This window comes from Erinaceus europaeus, chromosome 1, assembly GCF_950295315.1.
Source record: "Erinaceus europaeus chromosome 1, mEriEur2.1, whole genome shotgun sequence".
Classification (NCBI taxonomy): Eukaryota; Metazoa; Chordata; class Mammalia; order Eulipotyphla; family Erinaceidae; genus Erinaceus; species Erinaceus europaeus.
In genome coordinates, this window is record NC_080162.1 from 119,258,824 (window position 1) to 119,272,756 (window position 13,933).

At 39.7% G+C, this 13,933-nt stretch overlaps 1 protein-coding gene across 1 annotated transcript in view; it reads right to left on the reverse strand.

The window, feature by feature from the left end:
- Positions 1-13,705, reverse strand: part of FER1L6 (fer-1 like family member 6) — a 151,226-nt gene extending 137,521 nt beyond the window's left edge. The window contains exons 1-5 of the mRNA XM_060195393.1: positions 13,630-13,705; positions 9,502-9,622; positions 4,928-4,982; positions 4,703-4,834; positions 821-883 (exon numbers count right to left, since the gene is read on the reverse strand). Coding sequence (XP_060051376.1) covers positions 821-883; positions 4,703-4,834; positions 4,928-4,982; positions 9,502-9,622; positions 13,630-13,705 — 447 coding nt within the window. The remainder of the gene's footprint in view (positions 1-820; positions 884-4,702; positions 4,835-4,927; positions 4,983-9,501; positions 9,623-13,629) is intronic.
- Positions 13,706-13,933: the final 228 nt, after the last annotated feature.

A 13,933-nucleotide genomic window follows, 5' to 3' on the forward strand; every position in this document is an offset into this window, starting at 1 on the left:
TCTCTCTCTCCCTCGCTCTACTTCAGACTAAATCTGGAACCATGAATTCACCCACCAGTACTGAGGAAAGGTCTACACAAACCCAACTTCCCATGATCCTGTGGTCCACACTCAGAAACAACTATTTAAAAAAACCAAATTATTACTCAGACGTAGTATTCCATGCAAGGACTTCTCCCTACCTACATGGGGACATTTGTTTCATAAGTGATGAATCAGGTATGCAGGTGTCTCTCTTACTTTCTCCCCCTCTTGCCTTCCCCCTCCCCTCTCAATTTCTTTCTGCCTTATCCAATGAAATGGAAAAAATAGCTACCAGGAGCAGTGGTAGTACTGGTAGCGATAACCCTGGAGGGTCCTTCCTGACTCTATGTCTCTATTTGTTTCCAGTTTGAAGGAGGAGAAAGATGTGATTATCATTAGTCTGTATATCACCCCAAAAGAGAGATGTAATGTTTATTTCACAGAAAGGATGGAGTCAAACTCAAAATGGTAATACATTAAGATATCATCTGAAGCATGTTTCTCATTCCCAAACTAGTAAACCCCACAATCAATTCATGATGATGTGATAGTAACATACAACTTGCTTCCAAGAAGCACAGATTTTTCTCAAGGTTTTTCTTGAAAAACTCCTCTGCACTGATTCTTTCAAGATACATTCTGTTGGTTTCAAACTCACCAACCCACATTCACCTGTCTGAATCTGTTGTTCATCCCTACCTCACATGCCAAGCTGTTCTGGAAATTTCGAAAACTGAAAATCCCTCCAACCTCTTTCTTTCCCCACCTTCACACACAAAATCAGTGAGACACTTACTGAGATTTTGATAATCTTGTCAAAAAGATGAACTTGAGGCCCAATGAAGTCAAAGACAAAATACTGTAAAACAAAATATATTCTAGTTATAGAATATAGGCTTATATATTTTTAAAAAATAAAAGAATATAGGCTTATATCCAAGAAGCCTGTCCCTGGAGTACCCCATTTGTTACGTTCTCCTCAGTAGCATGAATACATCACCTCCTACTGAAAACCACTGAGTTAGTTTCAATTAGTTTTTTCTTTCATTATATGTAAAAAAAAAAAAAAAGAATGTCACCAGCCATGTCTTTGCATGAGATATGCAAGATGTAAACTTTCCTCTAAACTTCACATAGACATAGAATTGTTGGAGCATGCCTTATGTGAATTTTTAGTAGGTAATATGAAGTTTCTTTCCAAAGAGTCTAAGTAAGCCATCTTACATTTCTACAGGCAGGATGTATAAACAGCCATTTCTCTACATTTTCACCAATATTTGATCTGTCAATTCCTTTGATATATGTTCATATGTCATATATATTATTATGGCTGATAACTGTATCTCACTGTGATTTTAATTTGAAACAAATTTGATTAAGATTAAAATCTGATATTCTAGATTTTTCAGATTCAAAAACCCCTATTCAACTCCCAAGACTGATCAAAGAGGAAATGAAATTGTGGACAAGGAAGATTTCTAATATTAAAGAAAGTGGTTAAAGAATTGAAGAAGTTATCTAGACTACTGTCCATAGTCATCAGGTAAGAAAACTGAAGAGCAGCCAGGTGGTGGCGCACTTAGTTGAGCGCACATGTTACAATGCACAAGGACCCAGGTTCAAGCCCCCAGTCCCCATCTGCAGGGGGAAAGCTTTGCAAGTGGTGAAGCAATGTTACAGGTATCTCTCTGTCTCTCCTCCTCTCTATCACCCCCTTCTCTTTTGACTTCTGGCTGACTCTACCAAATAAATGAATGAATGAATGAATGAATTAATAAATTAATTAATTTAAAAAACATGGTTATTAAAAAAGAGAAAGAAAACTGAAGAAACTGAAGATGAAATTATTTAAGAGACATATCCATATTACTGGGCCTGGGTCCAAAGCTAAGTTTCTCTGCAGCTACCCACAAGGGTTTCAAGTCCTAACTGGCCTGGTATTTGAACTTCATAGAGGACTTCCCAAATACGCATTTTTAATGCTCCTGAGAGGCAGGACGTGGGAATGACATTTCTTTGTGAGCTGCATGTTTGCAGTACTAATGTAGGTCAGGTAGGACAGGGAGCTGGTTAGAAAATTATTCTTTGGGTTTTGAGTGGCAGGGTGGAAAATGAATGGCACAAAGACTTCAAACAAGAATATGACAGCAAGTTAGGAAAGGGGACAGTGAACACTGTCAGTCTGCTCTTTGAAACCTGTTTTTATGGGAGATCAGAGCACTGCTACTGGCTTTCAGTAGTTCCAAGGACTGAACTTGGGACCTTTGGCACCTCAGGATATAGATGCTGTGCTCTGACCCATTGAACTATCTCCCCAACCCCTAACAACTCATAAAATACAAAATAAGAAAAGCAAAATGTGGGAGCTAAAAGATACCCTCATGTATCATAATGGGGATGCATAGAAATTAGTGGAAGGTTACAGTGTATCCAGAGTCTTCTCTTTAAGAAAACAGCATAGTAGGTAGAACATCTTAGGAGGGTCCCACAAACATACTCAAACCCAGAAACAGCTCATGTAGGTTTTGGGTGGTTTCTGCTTATTTCACAACCCATATTTTGCCTGACTTCCTTTTCAATTACCACTCCTGCTAGGAAAATAATTAAGAGTTTACTGCATCTTTTCTTAATAATTCATAGTGTCAAAGTGCCTGTGGGGAAACAAGCATTGTAGCACACTATTAATTGAAATTGAAGTGGGCCAGGTGGTGGCACACTTGGTTAAGTGCACACATTACAGCATGCAAGGACACAGGTTCAAGCCCCTGGTTCTCACCTGCAAGGGGAAGCTTCACAAGTGGTGAAGCAGGGCTGTAGGTATCTCTCTCCCTCACTATCTCCCCCTCCTTTCTCAATTTCTCTCTGTTCCTATTCAATAAATAAATTAAAAAATTGAAAAAAAGAAATTTAAATTGTGACCTCATTGGAGGGCCCTTTGGCAATATCACAATTTGAAATGTTTATAATCTTTGGCCTATAAAGCCATATAAGTATTATTATTATTATTTTATTTATAGCCAGATATTGAAACAAATTATACCCATTAATAAAAGCTTAACCATTCTAATAAATTATGCAGTGTCAATACAATGAAAAACTTTGGAAATGAGGGAAAAATAAGATTGAAATATGTTCTGGAAAAAATATATATATACTTAGAGAGAGAAAGAGAAATTTACCGATAAACTGGTCTTCAAGATATGGTGTGTAAAAAGATCAAAGTTCAAGACAGTATTATAGAACTCTACTATTTGGTTATGATATTTACATTTGTATGCATGCTTAGAATATCTCTGGAAGAATAAACAGATGCATGGTGAGAATGACTGCTTCTAGGGAGGGAAAATTTAATTAGGATCAAAGATCAGAATGACAGTTTTCCTAAACACATTTTATACTCTTTCTACCTTTTATTGTTTATAACCAAGTAATATTTTTATTTAAAAAGGAAATTTAGTGCATTTAATATTTAGAAGCTTTATGTCATAATTTTACCATGATTCAAAAATATGTCTATTTTACTTTCCAATACAGATTGCCTATTTCAAAATTAATAATTCTGGGTCAACAACCTCACTAATGTGTCCTGGAATGTCACCTCTCTAGAGCTCTATCCCTCTAGGGAAAACCAGAAATAGACTGAGGGTATAGATCAGCCTGTCAATGCCCATGTCCAGCAGAGAAGCAATTACAGAAGCCAGACTTTCCACCTTCTGCACCCGAAAAATATTTGGGCCCATACTCCCAGAGGGGTAAATGTTAGAAGAAGATGACCAGAAGGCTCTGAACTTCAATTCTATCCCAGAAAGAGAAGAGTCAAAAAAAAGGAAGGACACTTGAAAGTAGGAGGTGTGATATAGAAAGAAAGAGAAGGCAGAACCATAGAAAAAGTGGGGGGACAAATAGATATAGATATATAGTTACAAAAATAATAATCAACCCATATCTGTTACGTTGGGAAAACTAATGCAGTTTCCTGTGGAGGGAATGGGACATAGAATTCTGGCAGTGGAAAACATGTGGAATTATACCCCTGTTATTTTATAATTTTGTAAATCAGTATTAAATCATGGATAAAATTTTAAATTAATAATGGCATTTTAATTTTTGTATTAATAAATACAAAATAATAAAGTAATAAATACAAAGTAATAAAGATTTATTAGATAGAAACAGCCAGAAATTGAAAGGGGGTGGGAAGATAGACAGGGAGAGAGACAGAGAGACACCTGCAGTACTGTTTCCCGCTTGCAAAGCTTTCCTCCTGCAGGTGGGGACTGGGGGCTTGAACCTGGGTCCTTGCACATTGTAACATGTGCTCAACCAGGTGTGCCACCACCCAGTCCCAATAATTGCATTCTGTCATGCAAAAGAGTGCGTATATTCTCACTAACATCCAACATATTTGTTAGCTATTAACCCAGAGTTTACAAGGGAAGAACATGAGTTTATGAGAAATAAATATATTGAAAATATAGTCATAAATTTTCCATCAGGAGGAATTCTTTTACTTTACTTTTAAACTGTGTGGGGCTATTCGTAAACATCTCAGAAAAATTAACATGAGATTATTTGAGGGATAGGAAGCAATCACAGTTTATTCTTTGGCTCAGGAATACCACAGCTTGACAGTGTAAGGACATTAGAAGAGACGACATTGCTGACCTCAACAACTTACTTCATTGTAAAATGGGCTGTTGGTTCCTTCCTTCACTGTGCTTTGCTTCTTCTCATCCCCAATCTCGATGATCACAACTGGGTCAATGTTCTCTCCCACTAGCTGGCGTGCCTCAGTGATAGTTATGGCAATCTACAACACAAAGCATCACACACCACTCTGGATTGGCTGCTTTTCACACAGTAAGAACCAGGAGAAGCCACATAGGAGGAGTTAGTCACTTACTTGGTAATTTTGCGATTTAACATCCCCATCATGAATCTTAGTCAAGAGTTTTGACCTATTAAAAGAGAGTCATATTTGGTTCGTTAAGTAAGGGCATACATTAAATATATGTCACAATAGTCTTTTTCAGGTTTTTCAAAAGATATCTTTTGTTTATACTATATCACAAATTCCCTCTACATCTCTGTGGGCATGTGATTTGATTTTTTTTCCTCATTGCTCAGTTCTGTCTTGTGGTGGTGTGAAAAGGTTGACCCTGACACCTTTGGTGCTGCAGGCATGGAAGTCTTTTCCGCATAACAACTGAGCTATTTTACCAACAATGTAACTTGATATTTTATTTATTTTATTTAATAATGAACGACAACCATTGGGTAAGAATGGTATAATTCCACACAGTTCCCACCACCAGAGTTCTCCATCCCCCCCCCTCCCTTGGAAGCTTTCCTGTTCTTTATACCTCTGAGAGTATGAGCCCAAGATCATTATGAGGTACAGAAGGTGGAAGGTCTGCCTTTTGTAATTGCTTCTCCACTGGACATAGACGTTGAACTTGATCTTTTCTATGACTCAATCTCCCCACTCTAACAATGGAGGTAACAGTAACAGCTACCACAAAAGGTACTACAATTAAATAATGGGATATATGTAAAGGCTTAACCTAGTGCCTTGCAAAAGTAAGTATCAACTCTTAATGTGAGTATTATGGTTAATATTATTTACTATAAAAATACTGAGAGGCCTCAGCAAGTTGATGGCAGAGTTGATCCTGCTATCTCCTAATTCTATCTATGGAAGCATTTTGCCTTTTCTGGAAGATATGACAATTCTGGTTTTTATGATTGCTTCTGAAAAAAAACTGGTGAAAGATAAAATTGGAAGGAAAGACCTAGATTCTATCTCAGTAAAGTTTGACATTCCAGGGGATTTCATTTATCTGAACTGTCACAGGCAATTAAAAACAGATGTGCAACACCTGGGCAGTTAGAGGTCAGACAATAGGAGGAGATGAAGAATCTCTGTTGTCATGGGAGCAGCACTGGCTGGGAAGTGAATTTAATGTGAGTTTCTCTTGCATTTTATTCTCTTGCCTTCTAACAATGCCATCCTGCATTGCATTTCTACTTACTACAATTGAATCTCGAAAAAAAGAGAACTAACCAAACACTTGAGTCTTTGGAACTAGACAGCTTGGAAATAAAATATATTCTTCCCCTAATGCTGTCAGATAACACTAATTTTATTTTATGAAATTGAAAATCATAATTCCTAACATTTTGGTTTGCTCCTGGGATAAGCGAGCTAATTCACATTTTTAAAAAATGTGTATCAAGAAGTATATATTCACTGATGAAGTGGCAAATTTGTACTGATCATTTACTATGTGAAAATTCCATGCTAGTCTCAGGGGAAAAAAAAAATCAAAGATGAGAGGCTAGATAGTAGGGCACCTGATAGAACATATGTGTTACAATGCACAATGATATGGGTTGAAGTCCCTAGTCCCCACCTGCTGGTGGGAAGCTTCAGGAGCAATGAGGCACTGCTGTAGGTTCCTCTCTCTCTCTCTCTCTCTCTCTCTCTCTCTCTCTCTCTCTCTCTGTCTCTCTCTCTCTCCATTTTTATTTGCCCCTTCCCTCTCTGTTTCTCTCTGTCATTATTTAAAAATGAATAAATACACAAAATAAAAAATAAATTTAAAAAGGCAAAGATGAGTAAGCTATTTTTTTTTGCCTTTGAGATATGATTCCATATTTGACAGATAACTGGATATAATGAGAGAACTAGTAAGTATTAAATAGTCAGTAGAGGTTCCTGTGCTAAGTGTGAATAAATATGGGCCCCGTGTTAGATCACTGTGGTAAAAGTTAATTGCATATTTATTTTTTTCTTCAAGTTTGCAAGCAACTCTCTGCCCTAATCTTGCTTCCTAGCTCTACTCTCAACTCTGACACCATCTTCCCAGACAATATTTCTAGTACTATCAAGCTCAAATAAAGATGATTAAGACATAGGCTCCTAGGAACATACCTAAAGTAGACTTCCTAGCTGCCTTCCACCCTAAAATTCCTACATTCATCTGCTGTATTCTTACTTTATGGTTCTTGTTTATTAAACAGTTTGTCTTGCTTTCCATCTTACTGGGTTTCAGCCACCAAGCTCTAGATGTTATGATTCTAGCCTGACTTCCCTGGGCAGACAACCTCACCAATTCTTCTTAGAGCCTTGCCTCTCCAGAGCTCTACCCCACTAGGGAAAGACAGAGACAGGCTAGGCTAGGGGTATGGAACCACCTGCCAATGCCCATGTCCAGCAGAGAAACAATTAATGAAGCCAGAACTCTCACCTGCACCCCAAAAAGAAGTCCATACTCCCAGAGGGGTAGAAGATAAGAGGAGGAAATTAGAGGCCTCTGTACCCTCATTCTACCAGGACCTGAAGAATTTGTCACCAGAAATATTGTTTTTACACCACCAGTGAAAGGGAAGCAAATCTGGAAAACCCAGAGAAATCCAGGTGCTATTTCTCTTATCTGAGAGAGAAGAGGAGAAAAAGAAAGATACCCGAAGTATTAACAGGTATAGGGATTGAAGGAAATATTGCTGAGCCCTAAGCCCCTATCCTCACAGAAAGAATTCATCTTGCTCCTGTCTGCATGGGACACGTTGGAGAGGTTTTCTTGAGGCCAGTCTTCCAGGTAACCAGAAATAGCCCTGAACCAAGACTCTGTATAAGGCCCACCAACCTGCCCCAGGATGGATTCTTAAGCTCCCCAGGCTTCTGTAGCTGGGCTCTTCCTCTCCTTTGGTTAATATATTCAAGCTTTTCTTTGTCTGCTCACTAGTCTCTGTATCTCATTTGTGCCTCACGTTTCTAACAGGTGATTTAGAAAGGAAGTGAAGGAAGAACTGTTGAAAATATATACATAGATGTATAGTTATATAGATACATAGAAATATAGACACATAGATACCTCCCTAACACTTCCTCTCCACTATTCCAAGCTTTGGGTCCTTGATTGCTCAACAATTTGTTTGGCTTCGTATGTTAACTCTCTTTTCAGTCACCAGGTTCCAGATGCCATCAGGATGCTGGCCAGGCTTCCCTGGATTAAAGACCCCACCAATGTGTCCTGGAGCTCAGCTTCCCCAGAGACCCACCCTACTAGGGAAAGAGAAAAGGCAGACTAGGAGTATGGACCGACCAGTCAATGCCCATGTTCAGCGGGGAAGCAATTACAGAAGCCAGACCTTCTACCTTCTGCAACCCACAAAATGACCCTGGGTCCATGCTCCCAGAGGGATGGAGAATGGGAAAGATATCAGGGGAGGGGGTGGGATATGGAGATTGGGTGGTGGGAATTGTGTGGAGTTGTACCCCTCCTACCCTATGGTTTTGTTAATTAATCCTTTCTTAAATAAAAAAAGATATATAGATATACAGATACATAGATACGTAGATGTATAGAGCATAGATACACAGAATATGTGCACAGGGAAACATTCCACTTTATAAGCACTGTATTATAAGTGGAAAATTAATGTCTTAAATAAAACTATTTAAAACTGGCAAAAAAATATATAGAAAGAATTATAGAATCAGTCCTTATCGGTGATCTTGGGAGAATTACTGCAGTTTCCAATTGAGGGATGGGACATAGAACTCTGGTGGTGGGAACTGTATGGAATTATACCCCTACAGTTTTGTAAATCAATATTAAATCACTCATTTAAAAGTGCTAGAGAATGCAGGTTTCCCAGCATCCACACTCTTTGCCCCGTGATTTGTGGTTCCCTCTATCTCTGATATGGACTGAACTTTTGACTAGAATTAGCCACCAGGGTCTAAGCCTCAAAAGACCTGGCTTACATCCATTCTTTCTATTGCAATACTGTCATCACCACCACAAGAACAAGCTTCAATAAATTTAATACCACATGGAAGATAATCCATTGGCTGAAGCAATCCAGGACCAACCTCCCACCAGCTAATGCCCAAAGTAAGATCCTAAGAGCTACCACATGACCACAGAACACATGACATATCTGTGACTACCCAGGGTCCATAAAACTATTCAAATGAGGCAGAGACTCATAACAAATACTTATGGCATTCAGAAATTCTGTTTGGATATTATTAGTTACATATCAAGAGCTAACTGACAAAGCAAACTGTATGCTGGAGGCTGGCTTGTTCTAGATTTTCTACTAGGTAAGATAAACACCACCTTCTGATTGAGGACAAATGCAAGGATAAAACATCTACCACCTTGGTGAATTACTAAAGAGTGAGTAAGAGGTAGCTTCTCAACCTATCTTGCTACTATGATCCTTGAATTCTAAGGAATGTGGAGACCTTAATTCAAGGGGTTTAAGAGCAGAAGCTAGAGGAGCCAGGACATGACCTGCTGAGGGCTGATGAGACCAACACTCCCATAGAGAAAGCTGAGGAGACAGAGCTCTATCTTCCCTTTGACTTCTCAGGTGCTGTGACTGGGTGCTATTCTCTTCCATCCTACCACCTATAGGAAGTGCTGGGTGAGTGTGTGCTGCCTGCTGGCATCCATGCTGTACCTTCTCTTTGGAGGAGCTGAGGGGACAGGTATGACGGCAGCCTCATCATAAACCAGGTCTCCACTGGGTCCTTCCTGGAGAAAAGGCCCCTCCTGAGGTGCTTCTGCTTCACTTTGTCCATCTGAAGAAGCAAGAAAAGGAAATCCTGTTCACAGGACACACATCTGTGACCTACTGAGTCCTGACTCCATACCCACTGTAGGGGATATTAGGAGACTTAACCGTACAGTTTTTGCCTACCTGAACCTGACATCTTATTAGTGGAAAAGTCAGATTACCAGCATAACAGTGAGTTCTGCCAAGTGAACACCTCAACACATATCCCTTAATTGGCAATCAGTTCTGCCAATTGATTACCTTAATTAAATACCTAAATTCCATTTTTTTTCTAAAAAGTATGCATCTCCTGTTTTCAAAAACAAATACATTTATATACTTAGTATTGTAGAAAGAATGCTAAATTTAGCTGGGGAGACAGTATAATGGTTATGCAAAAAAGACTTTCATGCCTGAGGCACCAAAGGTCCCAAGTTCAGTTCCCAGCACCACCATAAACCAGAGCTCTCTCTTTCTGTGTCTCATTAAAGAAAACAAAATATTTTAAAAACATATTTTAAAAAAGGATGACAGATTATGAATTTAGCAACCTATTTTCTTTTTTGTAGGTCTACCTTATTTTTAAGATTTTATTTATTTTTATTGGGGGATTAATGGTTTACAGCAAACACAGTTGTTTACAAATACATATATAAAATTTCTCAGCTTCCTGCAAAGCACTCTCACCTCCAACCAAGATCTTCCCCTACTATCATGCACCAGGACCTGAAAGCACTCTGTTTAACTACCCTGCCCCCTAGAGTCATTTACTTAAACTGAGAGAAATCAAGAGGGAATGGGGAGATAGAAAAGGAGAGAGACAGACACCTGCAGTACTATTTCACCACCCATGAAGCTTCCCCCTGCAGATAGAGACCAGGGGCTTGAACTCAGATCCTTGCACACTGTGATGTGGGCACTCAACCTTGTGCACCACCATGCAACCCCTAATAATTTATTTTAAGTCATGATTTTTCACTATGAGACTAAGCAAGGGATGTGTTCCCTCTGAAGATCATTAGTAGCATTTGATGTACATATGAACTACTGAGAAGCTGCTAAAATGTAGGGTGTTGATCTGGAAGAGAACCTAACACTTCTCATTTCTCAAATACAAGGTTCTGGGAGAGGCTGTTTCTGCTGATGGGGGCTGGAGGGGGCTCATTTTCATGATGAGTTAGCATTTATTGGATTTATATGTAAATTTGCCACAAAAAAAAAAAGCACACCATTCTGGGACCAGATTGTGGCTCACCCAGTAGACAGTACACATTACCATGTGCAAAGACCTGGGCTCAATGTTCTGGTCTTCACCTGCAGTGGACGGGACAGGGGGGTTGGTGGAATGGTGGAACAGTTCTGCAGGTATCTCTTTTCTCTGTCTCTCCTCTCTCTCAAAAAGAAAGAAAAGAAAAAAAAATCCATGGAAATGTTAGATCTCTGCAGGCACTGAGCCTTTATGATAACCCTGGTGGGAAGCAGTTCCTGAATTCCTGCTAGTGTAGACCATCAGCTGATAGAGATTTTAATTACCACTTACAATATCCACCCCAAATCTGCCACCTGCTGTCCTTTCTCAATTTCCCTTTGAAGGTCGGTTTTGAGTTGGAAAATAAAGTGGGCTGAGCCATGTTCCCCAAAGTAAGGGTCCTAGTGCCTAGTAGCTGTAAATGTGATATTATTTGGGAAAAGGGTCTTTGCTGATGTGCCTGATAACAATGCTGATATGAGGGGATTGTCCTGAGTTATGCAGGTATGCTTTGATCAGAGTCACACAAACCCTTACAGGAGGGAAGCTGAGCAGTGAGAAGGAGGAAAAAAGAGATCTTGAGCATTCGGCAGAGACCGAATCGATGTTGTTGCAAAGAATGTTGCATGAAACCACTAGCAGAAAGAGAAGTCAAGGAACAAATTTTCCTGAAAGACTAAGTTCCTGCCAACAGCATAATTTTTGGCCCAGTCATGCTGATTATTAATTTCTGCCCCCATTACTGTGAGAGAACCTGTGTGCATTGTTCCAAACCCCACAGTTTGTAGTCTTTTATCACAGCAGTCACTGGAAACTAATACACAGGGGTTTAAAAACTCTAAATAGTTGCCGAACAGATTCTTTAGACATTGTCCCTCCACAACACCGGGGATTTTTGTTTTAACTGGCATAGAATATCACCTGGCAAAAACTAGTAAAGTCATGGACCTCTTGGAATATACCTAAAATAGACTTCCTAAATTCTTCCAACATGAAGACCCCAAATATCATCTGCTTTACTCTTACTTTTAGGTTCTTGATTATTAAACAATTTGTTCTCTTTATATCTTAAATGCCTTTCAGCCACCAAGTTGCAGATGCTACCGTGACACCAACCTGACTTTCCTGGAAGTTGACCTCAACAATGTCTTGTCCTCAAGTAAAATTTATATCCAGGTGGTCTTTTTTTTTTATTGTGAGGTTCCCTATTCTTTATCCCCTTGGAACCTCACCTCCCTAGATCCCTGCTCCACTAGAGAAAGATAAAGCCAGGTTGGGATCCACCTGCCAACACCCATGTCAAACAGGAAAGCAATTGCAGAAGGCAGACCTCCCACCTCCTGCACCACAAAAAGATCTTTGCTCCATACTCCCAGAGGAATAAAGAATAGGGAATGTCCCAATGGAGGGGATGGGATACAGAACTCTGGTGGTGAGAATTGTACCCCTCTTATCTCACAATCTTGTCAATCATTATTATCACTAATTTAAAAAAAACAGATCACCTGGATATAAATTTTACTTGAGGGCAAGGGACGAAGTCAGGCTGGGGATGAGGTTATAAGACACCTGTAGTGAATGGCAGAAAAGGAGAACTGCCCAGAAGCAATTAGAGAAATAAAAATGAAGCAACCCCAATGTACTGATTTTGGTTGGAAATAATCCAGAAGGTTAGCCTTGAACTTGTAGTTACCAGTGTCCCCCAGTTCAAAGGATCTCGAGGAGTCTGTGAAAGTTCCAGTTAATTTCCAAATACGTTAATGTCAATCACTTCTCCCCTTTACACCATATGGCTAACACAAAGTTTTTGAGAATGCTTTTATTTTTTTAAATAGAAAGTTTTAATTTTTTAAAAAAATGATTAGTGAGTTAATGATTACAATCTTGATAATAATGATTATCAAGATTGTAAGATAACAGGGGTACAATTCCATATAGTTCCCACCACCAGAGTTCCCTGTCCTATCCCCTCCATTGGAAACTTCCCTTTTCTTCATCCCTCTGGGAGTATGGACCAAAACTCCTTATGGGGTGCAGAAAGTGGAAGATCCTTGCTTCTGTAATTGTTTGTCTGTTGGACACAGATGTTGATAGGCCAATTCATACCCCTAACCTGTTTCTGTCTTTCCCTAGTAGGGTAGGGCTCTGGAGAGTTGAGACTGTGGGACACACTGGTGAGGTGTTCTGCCCAGGGAAGACAGATGGAATCATAGTAGCGTCTGTACTTTTGTGGCTGAAAGGCAGTAAGATATAAAACAAGTTGTTCAAAAAGCAGGAACCCAAAGATAGGATTGCTTCTATTTAAGATACTGTAGTAACTAGGCCTGTACCTACAAAAACCTCCTCTTACTCTTATTTTCTTATTTTCCAAAGCCCAATTGAGTCTTCCTGTGACTGAGCATGTTGGCACGGACCCAAAATATGCCCATCAGACAAAGAGGAAAAAAGAGATTCTGAGTCACTGGGGGGATTTGCCTTGGGCCACTGAGCAAATTAGAAAAGAAATGGGAGTTGAACCCTGCAGTTACCCTCTCATTACCCTCCCCTTTCACAATCCAGCCTATGTCCCCTGAACCTCTGTTTGGCCCAGTAACCAAATAAGCTGCCATTTCAAGATAGATTACCTTTTGTGGCTAGCAGACAACATATTTCCTGCCTCACATTCAAAGAGAAACTCATTCTCTGCCAAGAAGAGTGTTCGCACTGTGAGGCCTTCCTGTTTATGAGCCCAGCCCCATCACCCTCACCACCCCCCCCCCCCACACACACACACACTGCCTCACCTTGGGCAACTTTGTTGGCTAGGATTAATCCCTTTTCTGCTTTATTCTTCTTCTTCTTCAGCTTCAGTCCAAACATTCCCTTTCTGAAAAGAAGGAGAAAAACTAAGCTCACAGTAATAGTAAGTCAACACATACACACAAGCATGAACACACTGGAAAATATCCAGCCTCCTCATCCATCCAGGATGGGGGAGAGAAAACAAGTATTATAATGACCCAATGAGCTCTCCAGACAGCTTTGATTTTATAGAAACAATGGGAAGCCTCACCCAGACAGAAGCTGTAAGATCTACCTAGAGAAGCA